Source organism: Eleutherodactylus coqui, chromosome 10 (assembly GCF_035609145.1).
Source record: "Eleutherodactylus coqui strain aEleCoq1 chromosome 10, aEleCoq1.hap1, whole genome shotgun sequence".
Taxonomy (NCBI): Eukaryota; Metazoa; Chordata; class Amphibia; order Anura; family Eleutherodactylidae; genus Eleutherodactylus; species Eleutherodactylus coqui.
Window position 1 is genome coordinate 32,632,251 of NC_089846.1, and position 16,235 is coordinate 32,648,485.

The 16,235-nt window shown below is 43.8% G+C and overlaps 1 protein-coding gene across 2 annotated transcripts in view; it reads right to left on the minus strand.

Annotated features, from left to right (window-relative positions):
- ARHGAP4 (Rho GTPase activating protein 4) overlaps positions 1-16,235 on the minus strand; it is a 103,664-nt gene that overhangs the window by 5,485 nt on the left and 81,944 nt on the right. For both annotated transcript variants that reach the window (XM_066580783.1, XM_066580782.1), the window contains exons 15-22: positions 15,511-15,645; positions 14,206-14,308; positions 12,476-12,709; positions 10,984-11,060; positions 10,311-10,491; positions 8,060-8,143; positions 5,893-6,045; positions 3,044-3,137 (exon numbers count right to left, since the gene is read on the minus strand). In XM_066580783.1, the coding sequence (XP_066436880.1) occupies positions 3,044-3,137; positions 5,893-6,045; positions 8,060-8,143; positions 10,311-10,491; positions 10,984-11,060; positions 12,476-12,709; positions 14,206-14,308; positions 15,511-15,645 (1,061 nt within the window). The remainder of the gene's footprint in view (positions 1-3,043; positions 3,138-5,892; positions 6,046-8,059; positions 8,144-10,310; positions 10,492-10,983; positions 11,061-12,475; positions 12,710-14,205; positions 14,309-15,510; positions 15,646-16,235) is intronic.

Below are 16,235 nucleotides of genomic sequence, written 5' to 3' on the forward strand. Positions count from 1 at the left end.
CAATGCAATGTGGACTTGTCTCAGTTATTTCATTACCAACAACCAGAGTTCGCTCCACAAAAGGTACTGGCGTCACGTGACAAAACCATTAAAGACAGTTGCTATCATCATCGTGCCTGTTCCGCCGCGTGCAACTGAGTTAGCCTCTTTTCAGCCATCGTTGGGAGAGATTGCAGAGCCACCCGTGACATCCATCTTGTTTACCCGTGGGCTCGCCCTGAAACGGCTCGCCTCTGCTCGGGAGCTGCACATTCATCGTCATCTGCAGGAGATTCAGGTGCCAATCTATGTGTAGAGTCTCTGAATGAACACAGGTCCAACAATGGCTCCATGCATGTATCCTAGCAGAAGGAGGCCACTTTGAGTACGCTTTCCTTACTTCAGTTACAGCAGCAGTCCTATGAGACTTAGAGAATCGCAAAAAGTGGATTTTTGCTCCTCACATGCTACTCCTCAGCTTTGCAATTAGTTTTTACTCTCTATAGCCTACAGGGGCCACAACATAAAATGAGCAGATGTGCAATTTTAAAGGGGTTGTCCAGGAAGGTGGACTCCTAACTTGGACCTGCAGTGTTGGAACCTCCACTTCCACCCTGGTTCTAACACCAGGTTATGTAGTATAGACTCTCTCTGTCATTGCAGGGGGCTGGCTGTTCCGCTCATCTTAATAACTAAACTAGCCACCTTCTGTCAAGGGTCATACAAATACTGAGAAGGGGGCTGTTCTAGTTATTACAATGAGCAGAACAAGCAGCCCTTTGCAATGATGTGATTGGCATAGAAAGAATCGATACCAAGTGACCCAGTGCCAGAATTGGGCCAGAAGTAGAGGTTCTGACACTGCAGGTCTAGGTAAAGATATTGCCTTCCTGGGGAACCCCTTTAGGTTCCTGGGTCACCGTGCTAAATCTGTAGCTGGGCCCCCAACCATCTTGTGCCGTTTATAGTAATGGCGTCTTTCTTATGTGGTGGAGGGGCAACCAAGTGGCTCCAGGGCTGGGTGTGCCTGCTAACGTACTTCTACACCCCCTTTACCTACCACCTTAAATATAAAGGCCCTTTTAAACACAACAATTATCAATCAAAATTCTTTTAAACGGCTGAAAATGAGCGACAAACGTTACATGTAAACACGGGCATCGTGCCCTATTCGTTCACTTATCGTTAACCAAGATGTTTAGGCTGGCATAAAATCCATCATTTGGTCGCTGGAAATTCTTTCAGTTTGAAGGCAGTTCGTTCAGTGTTTCCAGCAGCCAGTGATGGCTTTATTTTGCTTTACATATTTAATGAATGCAATGTTTACTCAGCTGGGAGGAGCCAGAGGAAAGCAATGGAATGTGCTGGCCAGATGTTTGCTCAGCTTGGCAAAGTGTTTATGCAATAACAATCACCTAAACACACGCCCAGCTGAGCAAACAACTCATGGAGGAAAACACAGATGACTACAGCAATTCATTTATTATTCAAAAAATGTCAGCAGCACGCTTGAACTTCATTCAATCTTTTAACAGTTTGAGCGATTATCTTTGCGTGTAAAAGGGCCTTAAGACAAATTCTACCAAACTGAATAAAACCCCAATTACTTTAAGTTGTAGATTTGAAAACCCTTTTTTCTACTTTATCCCTGTTGGAATATGTTAGTGATTGAAATTACAGACTCCTAGAATACAGTTGTCCCCATGACAACACTTCCTGTTCTTTTTTATGGTATTTTTGCCAAAGTTTTGTAGAATAACAAATCACCTTCCACATTAATATGTATATACTGAGCTTCAACACTAAATGGCCACTTTATTAAAGATGCCGACCCTTTCACAGTTGGAACTTTTCTGTATGGAAATTAGACCATTGACCACGGAGTGCAGCATAAAATCACATGACAAGTTTTCCGTGGATCAGTCTCAGTGTGAATCCACCTTAGATGGGAAAATCCCACGATCTGAGCGACTTCCAATGAGCAATAATCATCGGTGCTAGACTAGCCGGGACCAGGATTTTACTGCCAACCTTGTGGGGTTTTCTCTTACAATAGTGTGGAGAGTATCAAGAATGGTATGATCAGGAAAAACCTCCATTGCAAGGAGATTCTGTGTGTATAAAAAACTCGGTACTGAAAGGAGTCAGAAGAGGATGTCAGGAATCGTTCTGACAAACATGCAAAATTGCAGCTGGATACAACACTGGTGCTCCACCTAAAGTGTTGGAATGCACAACTCATCATTCCTTAGTAAGGATGGGCTATAATAGCAGACAACTGCTTCCAGTGACAATACTGTCTAAGAGAGACACATAGGCAACTTGGCCTTGCAATATTCTGATTGCTTGTACAATATACTGCAGTACTTCTGTATTGCAGTGTATTGTATATTTACTAGTACCATAATAAATGGTCAAAACAATGCAAAAATTGGATCACTAGTGGAAAATATCACCTAGTCAGATGAATCTAGATTTCTGTTGCACAATGCTGATGGAAGGTCAGAATTTGGCACAAGCAGCATGAATCGATGAACCCTTCCTGTCAGCAGTTCAACATGCCAGTGCCTCCATATAATCTACAGCAACTACAAAAAAGCTTCCTGTCCGCATGGGCCAACATTTCTGCAGAACAATTTGATCACCTAGCGGAATCTATGACACAATGAATTGCTGTGGTTCCGAATGGTTAAAGGAGGTCCAACTCACTACTAGATGGGGGGTCTCTAATAAAGTGCCAATTTAGTGTATTTAAACATTAATGGAGATGGTGTTTAGAATTACAACAAGCAGGGAGATTTATGAAACTGTCTAAAACAAAACCTGTCTTTACTGCCCATAGAACACATCACAGCTCAACTTTCATCCATAGCGCTCTTGTAAAATGAAAGCTGCTGTGTGATTGGTTGCTATGGACAACAAAGTTTTTCTTTTAGACAGATTTTATAAAACTTCTCCTAGGACATAGACATAACTTTGACTATTTATATGGTCACTTTTGACTTCAGAGTTTTTCCCCACCCACAACATTCAACTTCTTGACCATCGTAATTTGGGAACTGACCTTATCTACTTCTATGCCTTGACGTTCACTTTGCCAGGTTTTTATTGCCCCCTTAGGTGTACCGTCCATGTGGTTCCTTCTCTCACCTGTTAATCTGGTTAGATGAGACACAAAAAGATTTCAAAAACATTTCAACCAATAAAAAAATATATAATAATGAATCAAATCACAGATAACGTCTCAGGTTTGTAAAACCGTCTTTAGTACGTGGAGAAGTGTATAATGGGAGCCCATATTATTAAATGGATTAAATGGATGAAGAAAGCCCTTTTCAGATTGAAGCCGGCCCAGTACCACAAACTCCCGGTGGTCAGCTCTTCGAGGAAGCTGAGGTCTACCATGCATTTGCACTGTCCTGGTGCTCTAGGAGAAATGTAGTAATACCCACTCTCTGTTTGCTCAACATTGGCTGACAGAGGTAGATCCCAAGCGGGTAACCCCCCACCCGATGATATTCATATGCCCTAACAGAGCATATGGCATGGGGTGAGTCTTGTTTTTCCGTTAATGCAGCTGTGTAAAAGCTTGTTTTTTGCAGGCCAACCTGTGGTTTCTATTAGTACCAATTTGGGGTACATTTGACTTTTTGATTATTTTTTTTTGGAGATGGAGTGACTAAAAAAGTGCGATTCTGGCGTTATGTATCTTTTTTCAGATGACGTTCACCATTAATTAATCCACTATTTTAATAAGGCTTTTATGGATGTGGATAAAGTTTTTTTTTAAATAAAGTTTAATATTCTTCATTTTTTGCGTGTTCCTTTAGCCCCCTAAGGAGTCTTGAACTTGCAATCGTTTAATCGGCTATACAAATTGTTATATAGAAATTGTATTTCTACAGGTATCCACTTTATATGTGCAACTGGCAGGTCTTAATAAGCAGATATACATGGCAGCCCTGGGAGCATTCATAAGGCCTCAGACAACCATGACACCCAAATGGCACTCTGTGATCCCATCGTGGGGGCCGTTCAGGACTTCCAAATGCTGATAGGGCCACTAAATGTCGCTGTCAGAATTGACAGCATTTAAATGGTTAATAGCCGCAATTGGCGTGAACTCTGATCGCAGCTGTTGCGGCCGGGTATCAGCTGTCAAAGACTCTGCTGCCCACACTTTGGGACATGTAGGGACTGTGGAAAGGATATAACTTGTGATGGGAATACCCTTTAACTCTTTGAAGACCTTACCATTTTTTTGTTTTTTCATTCTCTTTATTTGCCTTTCAAGGACGAGCACTTTTTTTTGTCAACATAGCTGTATGGGGGCTTATTTTTTGCGGCACAAGTTGTATTTTTGAGTAGTACCATTTAATGTACCATATGATGTATTGTATCATCTTCAAACAGGCTGAAACGGCAGAAAAAACCTATTGTACCATTGTTTTTTTTTTAACAGCCAGCATGTTGTGGTATATTCACTTTATTGCGCTGATCAGTACAATTTATATAGTTATTTACCTTCTACTACTATCGAAATAAAAACTTTGTTTAAAAAAATAGCTTTTTGTCACTATATTTTGAGACCCATAGCATTATTTTTCCATCAATGTGAGGGCTCATTCTTTTAGCGGAGCAAGCTGTAGTCTTTCTTGGTACCATTTTCTGGTTACATGCAACTTTTAGGTCACTTTTGATTCTTTTTATGCGTGACAGGGTGCTAAAAAGAGTGCAATTCTAACACTATCGAATGTGATAGTTCTGACTTTTGTTTGATATATTATTGTGTATTCTGCGAAAAGGGAGTTTTTGAACTTTTCATATTTTTTAACCCTTTCCAATCCACTGTCTGACGTTTGAAGACATTATGATTTAAGGCTGTACAGCTCCGATGTTGGAAGACATCCGTCAAGGTTCTCTTACTGTATATTGCCAGCCACTCTGCTGTTGGAGCCTATCCAACGTATCACCTCATGCAGTACTAGCTTTAACCAGCATATTGCGCCGTTGTATAATGGCAGAAAAAGAGTAAGCCCCCTAGGAAAACCAGGATACAAGTTGGATTGGAAAGGGTAATAGTCGAAACAACTTTAGCAAACTAATTTTTACTTTTTCTTTTCAGTCCTCATTGGGGATCTGACCTTGTGATTGATCGATTGTACAATACATTGCAGTACTTCTGTATTGCAGTATATTGTATATTTACTGGTACTATACTAATCCCTGCCACAGGCTGAAATATATAGGAGCCTTCACAAGGCTACAGGCTGCCATGTAAACCCATCAGCACCTTGCGATCGCATCACAGGCCCTCCGTCTGGTCAGCTGCTTAGATGTCACGGCCAGCATTGACAGTGATGTCTAAGTAGTTAAACGGCCTCATTCGGCGCTAACTTCAATTGTGACCATGTGGCTGACAGTAAGCTTCAGAAACAGCTGAATGCTACCAGGTGTGAAGCAGACTCGGCTCTCAAGCTCCCCCAAACTGCTCATGCAAACTACAATTATGTTGAAGATCATAAAGGTGTGAAGCTCTCTATGTATATGCGTATTGGTTGGCAGAATAGACTAACAGTGAGATGGAACAGTTTCCTATAAATGGGGGACATAATCATCCATACAAGCTCTCATTTTCCTAGAAATATCATGAAACCGAATCTATGTAACAGCATGAAGTTTGTACTTATCAACGGCTTGGGGGCAATGCTGATGTTAGAAGCGACTAGAGGAGATATCTACATCTACTGTGCAAGAACAGAGGTAACGTTGATCTGCCAGTCAGTGCCCAAAAACTGGCAAAAGAGGGCTCCCCTTCTGCCCCATATTGACTATGCCACCAGTGGACCCCATTAGAAAAGTCCAGACCACAAGCTCAGAGCATCTTACATGTCTACTATCTACACAGCTTACCTGTCAATGTGACCTGGCAGCCTTGGACCGTGGTGAGGCATGGGGAAAGGAATTCTGGGCGCCTCCATGAACGGGTTCATTTTTCTGATAGGACTCCCCTCACTGCGCTTTCTCGGGGAGCATGCACTTTCCGGGAGAGAATTGACACGTATCCTAGGAGAATGATCAGAAGATGCAGGTCAGTACATCGCCACAATGTAACCACCTTCCTCTACACACCAGGTGATTTTCACGGCCCAGTTTTTCAGCCTTTTTTTATCCCATTCATTAAAGGCGTATTCCCACAATTAACTTTTATCACAAGGTAGACTGATTGGTGGGGGGGCTACTCTTAGAGTGCAGGTCCCGTGTAACCCCCTCACCGGGGGGTAGCTTGAATGAATTGGCGGTGAAGCATGCATGCCGCCACTCTATTCAAATCTATAAGACTGTTGTAGATTGGCCTATTGAAATAAATGGAGCACCAGCTGCCAAGCTCGGCCATCGTGCCATTCAATCTCCACGTCACTGTGAGGGGGGCACGGAACCCAATTTTCGGGATTAGTGGGTGTCCCTGGGACTGGACCATTCTGAAAAGTCAATTGTGGGAATACCCTTTAATCTTGTTAGCTGCCTCTCATCTCTCTCCAGCTCTTCTGTAATATGTTTACATTGTGAATCCCAAAACTGCCCTCTTGTTCAAGATGATTCCTAATGGCAATTTATAGAGGGGGAATATTATATCTCACAAATAGCTTTTAACTTTTATAGATGATAAAATTATATTTGCTTTTGCAGCTGCTACATGGCATTGAGTGCTGCTTAGGTTGTTGGTAGGGCTGGGCGATTAATCAAATTAACTGGATTAATTCGCCCTATAGGTGCCCCGCAAATCTGCTTTTAGACAGAATTCAATTATTTTTCTTTTTGCTAAGGATAGCGGGCACCTTGTATAGGATAGCGGAGTCCCCATAGAGCGCCCAGCTCAGCTTCAGCAGTGTAAGGCTGGATTCTCATCGGTTTACAAGCGCATTGGGTGTGGCATTTTTGCGCATGTCACTTTGTGTACGCAGCCATGGTCCCAGCCACTGAAATGGCCAATTAGTGTAATTAGTTATGGATGTTCTATTTCCCTGTGCAAATTCACTCAGGTAAGTGCCAGCTCAGTGACATATAGCAAGATAAGTACATCCAGCTCTGCACTCCGTCAGTGTCCAAGTCAGCCGGCAGCACTTTTATAATTAGGGATGAGATTAACGTGCGGCGCCTGCTGCGTTAGTTCATTTCTGAGAGCTTCTGTCAGTGCGGAATCAACTGATGCGGCGGGTGCGCTGCCCATTTACCAGCCCTAGACAGTAATGTGACAGCGATAGCAGGGAAGCCTTGTGCACTATAGAACTAATGCACCTTTCACTATCTCTGCATTGCACCAAGACTTACCTGCTACCGCTGCCACATTACATGCCGTCAACTGTTCATCCGGGCCGGGCAGATGTGCAGTGTGCCCATTGCATTAGTTCATTTCTAACAAGAAAAAGACGAATGCCACAGCTGGCCAGCCCGTTTACTTATCATGAATGCACAGGCCCACTGGCCTGGCCAACAGTGACAATGATCACCGGGGTGGGATGCTAATTTTTTACAGTATGAGTGAGAATACCCCTCCCGACTCCAATCTATAGGCCTCTCACTAGCCAAGCCAGAAACCTACTGCACACTGATGAGGGGCAAACACCCTGAAACAGCTGTCTGTGCATGGATTTCTGGCTTGGCTTACAATTCCCAGTCATTGTTCTAAAGACTTATTTTGGGGGGGTGGGACATTGATTTGCCGGAATGCTGCTATCTAATAGGTGGCGCTGCAGAGGCATTGTTCCATCCTCCTTATTTGCCCTAAAACAAATTTAATAGAAGTTAAGCAATCCGTTACATGTATATTCCAAAGTGATGACATTAAAAATACAACTCGTCCCGTAAAAAAACAACATTTAGCAGAAATAAAATAGAGATTAATATCGACAATTGGCCAGAAGTTTGAAAAAAAATAAATAAAGATTTTCATTTTTGGCAAAATCGCCAGCCCTAGTTATTGGTAACCAGTAAACTCAAGTCCTTCTATGATGTCCACCAGAATCATGGAAAAGTATATATATAAATGATTTTGTGGTTTGTTAACGTGATGTCTTACCTGCTGGGTTCGACTAGAATGTCCTCAGGTGTGCCGGCCTCTCCTTCCCTCTTCATCGCTCGTTGTTCCAGCTTCTTCTCTGATCTACATTAGGTGACAAGATGCAGTCATATATACATACAGTAAACAGGTTGCTTCTCCATTAGGGCATGTTTACACGTACCGCAGAAATTGTGGAGGTTGTTGGCAGCGGACATCCCGCACCAAATTCCACATCCAAACCACGGCACAAAACACATCAAAATCCATGCCGCTGGTCCGGATGTTGACGAGGTTTTTGATGTGGATACACAACAGATTTCAATCTTTCAATTCAAAGGATGAAACCTGCTGTGGATCCGCATTAAGAACCGCGTCAACATCCGCACAAGTGGTTTTGATGACAAATTTGTTGCGGATTGTCAGCTGCGGACAGCCCACACCATTTTCCAGTACGTGTAAATACACTCTTAAAGGGGTTATCACACAATCGTTCAGTCTATAGGACCTCATATATGATCATAACATAGGTTGCCGATTTTGCACTGAAAGTTGCAGCGAATATGCCCCATATGAAGGTACCCTTAGGGTGGACACCCACTGGCGTTTTTTTTCTCCACTGCGCTGCAAGACTAAAGTTAAAGTCTCACATCGCAGTGTGAGAAAAAAGCCAGCATCACGCCGGGATATCAGCATCACGCCAACATATCGCCAGTCTTTTCAATGGAGGCAGCAGCACTAGCCCCATTGAAAAGAGAAGCAGAATGCCGGGGACTTCTGCCACAGCTGTCACAGCTGTGGCAGAAGTCCCCGGCATTCTATCCCATTGCTTTCAATGGTTTCTGCCAAGCCCCGCAGTAAGATTATCGGGGAAGGGCTTGAAATATAAGCCCTTCCCCGATAATCAGCAAAAAGTGTGTAAAAACATTTTTTTAAAATTTACTCACCTCTCCGGCGCTCAGACACGTCCTCCGGCTGGCTTCCCTACACTGCTATTAAGCTCTTTCAGCAGTCGTGTATTTAAAAATCCCCGCCTCCTGAAAGGGCTGTGCAGATTGGCTGAGGGCTCAGCCAATAGCAGCTACTGCTTAGCTATTGGTTGAGCACTCAGCCAATGACACACTGCCCTTAGCTATTCATTCATGAATAGCTATATTCGCCGGGCTTGCCAAAGCAGTGCTTTCAATGGGATCGGCAGCAGCCGCTGGCCCAATTGAAACCACTAGCGATAAGTCGGTCTATACCGGCGTCTTTCTTGCGCTGCGAGGTGAGAGTTTTCTCGTGCTCTCGCAGCGCAAGAGAGAAAATATCGCTAGTGAGTGTCCACCCTTAGGGTACGTTCACACATAGCGGATTTGCCGTGGATTTTCTGCAGAGGAAAATCTGTACCAAAATCCGCATCAAATTCCAAGTCAAGTTGGCACAAGTTGACCATTTGGTGCAGACTTTAATTTCGATCTGCAGCAGACTTTACACCTTCAATTAAAAGGGTGAAATCGTCGTCGGATCAGCTTACAAATCCACACCCGAATTTGCACTGGAATCCGCCGTAGGTCCCTATGAGGCTTGAGTCAGTAAACCACACGGCTCAGGCTGTAATACACGTCTGTATGCAGAGATGTCACCATGTTCATTGAAACTGGATGTATAGTCAAAAAAAGGGTACAATTGCGATAAAAAAATCCTATAAATGTACAAGTATAGTTTTCCTTTTAATGCACCAGATACATATGAAGGGGGTGGCCATCGCACCTTTACACATAGGCAGGTGGTGATTACATACAGAGAGTGGGAATGCTGAGGGTAAGCTGTAAAGCAGCGAGTCTGCCCAACTAGGAGCGTTAGGACTACGGGAGGTCGGCTCTAATAGCAACGGAGAGTACACCAATGATAACAATGGGCACAGAACAGGGCAAATATATTGAGAATGGTGAGAAATTTAAAACGGCTCATAATTGATGATGCACTTGTTTTGGGACAAAGAAACCACTGAGCCACCATTGAGTTCTTGGGACTACCCCTTTAAAATGTCCTAGGGTCCATGATGCTGGAATCTGGGGATTTGTTTGCTTGGTCGTCATAATGGAGAGCTGGTGGTCATCACTCCTAACAAAATAGTGTCTACAACAACGGCAGGCCCCAACTAACTACTCCCAAGGACCCATCCGAATGTGACAACGGAGGGATAATGTGGTAAGACTTTTGGTGCTATTGAGTGAAGTTCTGGTTTCACTACGCCCCATTTTCCATATTCTTCCTCACTTTGCCTTACCCCTCAGGAATGTTGATATACTTGTGTGGGACGAGACCTCGCACCCCGGCAGTCTCCCCTCTCCACCAGTCACCGGAGGCCTTGCTGTGCAGTAGAATTAAATCGCCCTTTTTGAATGAGAGCTCCTGCGGTGTTCGAGCTGAGTAGTCAAACTTTGCCAAAGCTTCTACTATGTCCAACTCTGGAAAACATCAGACAAATAAGGTTAGGCTACATTCACATCTGCACCATAGGCTTCGCTCAGAGCCTCCACTGCAGAGCCGGCATACCCTAGGCCAGATAGCACAGTATGGTGTACTACTTTGACCAAGAAAATGCCAGGCCGCATGGTGGAAGCCAATTGGACCTGTTCTGGTTAAAGCGACCCTACAACACCCTGGACAAACAAGGAGGGTCACACTGATTCTCCGACTACCTGATGCACACTGTTCATTAGTATGCCTTATTAGTCTTAGACAGCACATGCTGCTCTGATTGGCCGGTGCAGCAAGTGTCTTAGACTAATGATGCATACTAATGAACAATGTGCATCGGGTAGTCAAAAAAGCAGTGAAGCCCTCATTGTCTGTCCATGACCGCAGGGTCGCTGCATTAGATGCAGATTTTTTCTGTCCTGTGTGAACGTGCCGATAAATAGCTAGCGGGCAGAGAACATATCATGTCATGATCTTACCGTCCTCGCTGACCGCCATTTCCTGCTGCATCTCTTGATCACTTTCTTCGATGGTGACCTCCAGGGCTAGATTATCACTAAAAATGACAGAGACCAACCTCAGCAATTGCTGTTTTAGCTCTTAAATGCACTTCTGTACAACATTATCTTTTTACATTAACCATCGAAACCGAAATCAAAATGATAACTTACAAAAAGAATCGAAAATAGGACCAATCATGGCCACGTTCTACAGATGGAAGATATTAAAGGAGCAAGACTGCACATTGATGCCCACCCTTACGTTAGGCCATTAAAAAGGTATTCCAGAGGCTTTTTCAAATATTTACTTAACTATTGGATAATTGAAAACTGATGGATCAGTGGGGTTAGATAACCGAGACTCCCACTGATCCCAAGAACGGGGTCTGCAAGGAAATGGAACGGAGGTTGCCGCACTGCAGCTCCATTCATTTCAATCAGAGTGTCAGAGACTGCCAAGTTCAAGCTCCTGGCAATTTACGGTACTCTCACTGCACTGAATAGAACAGCGGTATGCCAGCATGACCTCCACTTCATTCCTTTGGAGACCAACAGGACCCATTTCTCAGGATCGGTGAGGGTCCTGGCATTTGGACCCCAATGGTCTATCCAATGGGTGGGTGAAAACTTGAAAAAAAACATTAAGTCTCTGGAATATCCCTTTAATGTATTACTGGTTGATGCAGGACCAGACACAACCATATCTACAGATTCCCAGGTGTGCCTACAAAGCTATTGAAGGGTCCAATTTTCTGATCAGTATGCATAAGCTATCAATGTGAAAAACCCATTGAATATGGGTCATTGCTCGTTAAGGGGTTAAATGAGTCACATAAGATTAGAAAAAATAGGAGTATGTTTCTCAAATACAGCACTACTCTTGGCAATGGGTGGCATCTGGTATTGTAGGTTAGGGTACTTTTACACAAGATGACTGTTGGGTGCTGAAACACCTGACAGCCGCCCCAATGATTATCGCTCCTAAATGGAGGCGGAGCGCACAGAAATCTCTTCTGACCACCCGTGTCCATTCAGAGTAAACAGGCAGTGGTTCATAAATGAAAGACTGCCTGTTTAAATGGGCCAACAGTCGCTTGGCTTTTCGGTGAGCTAAAAACCAAGCAACTCTGACAATTGCCCTGTTGGGTCCCATCTTTACATGGGGCAACCGTCGCCTGTAATCGCTCTTTTCAGTGATCAGTCAGGCGACTATCGGCCCATGGAAAAGTACTCTTACCTTGAACCCTTAGAATTAGTGTGCTGTGGCTAAGCTTAGCTGTCTGTCTCACATTGATGGATGTAGGATGGGATTGTCCACAGTCCAGTCTACACTTTGACTTTGATCTTGACTAATGTAAAAACATCAGTATAAACCCAACTAATATCCAAATCTTGGGTTGAAGTTTTTGGATCATTACCACCATTATTCATCCCATCCACTTTGGTAATTTGTCTTTAGGTTCACGCTCACCAGTACTCTTCGTCCTCCTCCACGGTCATGCACTTCTCATACACTGGGCCCTCCAGTTCTATTAGCCCAGGGAAAATCCGTTCTTGGTAAATGATAATGGTCTTCACAACCTCATTAACGTGAGCCTGAACAGACACCGGGTCCTGTCCTTCAGGGATGGAAACCAGTGTTGGACCAAAACAGACTGCCAAGTTATGTGGATCCATCATGTTCTCATCGCTGTACTGGGACAAACTAAGAAAAACAGAGACACAACAATGATGAGACTTTTTGCCTTGTAAGGACTGGGAGTACCTTTTTGTCAGGAGGATTTCTTGATGATCAACTGATCACAGGGTGCACTGCTGGTCAAACACACAGTGATCAGTTGTAATCTGCGCAGAATCCATTAGCAAGTGATCAATACTCCTGCAGTGCCCCTACAGGTGAAATGGAGTATTACACACAGTGTCCATGAAAATCAATATGCTGTCAATATACAGTATTAAATGAATTCCAGTTAATCCAGAGTAAGGCCTCCGCCACACTAGCATTTTTTCATCCTTGTGCCCTATGTTAAAAAAATACAGCCAGTTTTTACGTTTACGCTCATGTGAAGCTGCCCTTATTCTCAAAAAAGAATTAGCACATGCAAATGCATGTGAATTTTTGGGTATTTCATGCATCGGAAAGACACAGACAAGTGTTTGTCTTGTGTCCAATGAGAGTTGTGCCCGAAACTCTTGGACACAACTAGCACACATGACAGCCTGTGCGAGAACAATGGAGCGGTGTGCAGAGCTCGAACCACATGCTTTGCTCTGCAAACAGCTCCCGGAGGCCCTTTTCCATGCAAACAAAGCTGATAAAGTGCTATTGGACATTAGTGTCCATTAACACTTTATACAAAATGATCGCTAAAACTGTCAATCTTTCAATTGTTTGAAAGATTGCCTTTGCATGTAAATGGGCTTTAGAGACAGTTGTTCCGTGCAAACATGGCCACTAACCTGCCTAAAACTCGGTGCATGTTTGCGCTGAAGCCTCCAGCACTGATCTGGCACAAAATGTCGGGCAAAATAGTGCAGCATGCTGCAATATTTTGTCCAAGAATACACCAGAGGGAAGGATGGAAGATGAATGGACCCCGTTATAGTCATTAGGGTCCGTCTAACGCCATTTGTTTTAGTCATGGAAAGAATCAGGCATTCTGCTTTCTTGCTCCATGACGGAACACGTACATAGAAACCGGAACACTGCTGTGAACAAACCCTAATTGTTGAGATCTTGAATAGGGGACCTCTCTATTAAAGAGCTTTCCCCATTAATGGAATGTATCCCTATCCTCAGGATACGGCATAAATGTCTGATCGCTGATCATGGCGATTGTGAGATTGGCGCACAAGAATACCCTATGTGAATGGAGCGATGGTACATAAACGTGATCACCATTCTATTCACTTCTAAGGGAAAAGAAAAGATAGTTGAGCGCATCGACCTTTGCTTGTCCCATAGAAGTGAATGGAGAAGTGGTTAAGCATGAGCAACAGCTACATGCACATGGACTGGTCTCAGGATCACTGTGGTCAGACCCAGCAGTGAGACAATAATACTCTGGATGGTGGATAAGTGTCTTGAACAAGAAAACTCCTTTAATTCAGAATCCCTAATAGTGTGTTTGGAAACACATTTTACTTTCTCGGACAAACTGTTTCAGAAACAACAACGAACGGGTTCTTCATGCTACTTACTGGTTCAAGAAGGCAAAGAGGTATCTTAGGACAAGGTTGACAGTTGGGGGAAGCTGTGACACCAACTTCTTCAAGTGTGCAACTCTATCTTGGATCTCCAGTTCTGTTGGGTAAGAAAATACAACCAAATGTGAGACATTCTGGAGATCCATCAGAACTAATCTCTAGGCTTCCCCTTAGCTGAGGCCCATTTCCCTCACTATAAACTGCTATGGTGGCTGGCTGTGGACGGCATCCCCTATTTCCTCTTGCCATCAGCTGTGATTAGCACAGTGTCCCTGCTTCAGCTATTTGTTTCATGGTGTCCAAAGTGTGCAGCCAGTCTGTCTATTAAAGCACACTCAGATTTTCCATCCCCGGCAACCCAGAAAAGTCACTGGCTATTTAAGGCACCCTCTCCAACTAGCAGGTGCCTAAACATTTAGTTCTGTCTGGTATGCTAAAGTATGTTTTGACTCTGACATATTCCTGGCTTTATCTGCAGCTGATCTACCCAACTTTCCCATCCTCTCCACTCCTGACCTTTGTTTCTTTCTAGACCACACCATATCTATACCTTCAATGAATTATATCTGCTCTGACTTTGGCTTTGCATCATGACTAGGTCTCTACCAGCTCCTCCAGTACCGCACTACGGTTATCTTGACCAACCTGCATCAGCTGTCACAACACCAAGACTACTTCTGGGGTCCTGAATGGTGGAGTTAAATGATGAATATCAAGGGACCCCAGGTGTAGCCCCAAACTTAATTCATTTGTGGCACAGTGGGTCCACACTTGCTGCTCTGACACTCACTGATGGTTTAGGATGGCTTTACACCAGACGGCTTATCATCTGAATAATCGCTCAAAAGGTGAAACCCCAAATTGTACCAATAAATTAGAGATCGCCCCACAAAAAAAGCCCTCATAGAGCCCCATCAGCAGGAAAATGTAAAAAGTTTAGATTTTTTTTAATGTGGAAATACCAGAACTGCGGAATGTGACCTGGACGCAGGAGCATCAATGAGCCTTGGTCATGAAGGTCATAGCTACGTACTGATAGAGTAGAGCCAAAAAGCTGCGAACACTTAGAGGAAACGTAGCAGGTAAGTTATGACCTTCACAACGGCACATTCCCTTTATTCGACCTTTTTTTTTTTAATAACTGCTTCTACCGCCCAAGAAACGCCCTAGAAGTAACATTTACACCAATCTGCAATGGAACAACATGAGGCGTCACATTTTTGGGACAACTTGCAACTTGATGAGTTTCTGCCAAATTCACCCATGCCAATTTACCCACTTTGGATAGAGTAAACTCACGGAGAGAGGTCAGCAATTCATGAAACATGTCATTTGGAAATAGTGGCTTCTCCAGTCCTCGGAAGTATAGCTTCAGGACCCCAGCCACAGAGTCCACATCATTCACTGTATAGTTGGAGTCCAATGGATCCTCACCTGTGAAAGAGCACAGAGTAGTCCTCTATGTGAGCTGGGCACCAGCCATTATCAACCTATGTACATAAGAGAATTGGGGTATACGGGATAATGTCATCAAGTTTGAACAGACAGTGTAAAAACAGGTTAGACAGAGAAGAGTTAGATTAGGGAATATGATAGGCCTTCCTACAGAGATGTGATTTTAGGGCACGCTTGAATTTGTGGGTGTGGAGGATTAACCTGGTTATCTGGGGTAGTGCATTCCAGCCAACTGGTGCAGCTCGAGAAAAGTCTTGGAGATGGGAGTGGGAAGTTTGGACTGTGATGCAACTTAGTCCATGGTCATTAGCACAATGGATGGCAAAGGGAGGAAGGTAGAAATAAGAGGCAGGTGCAGCACTGTAGAGAGCTTTATGGATGAGAGTGATGAGTATTAATTCTATTCTATAGTGGATAGGCTACCAGTGCAGTGACTGACACATGGTGGAGGCATTGGTGTAGTGGCTAGCACAGGGAGGAGGCATCATTGTAGTGGCTGCACAGGGTGGAGGCATCATTGTAGTGGCTGCACAGGGTGGAGGCATCGGTATAGTGGCTGCAGAGGGTGG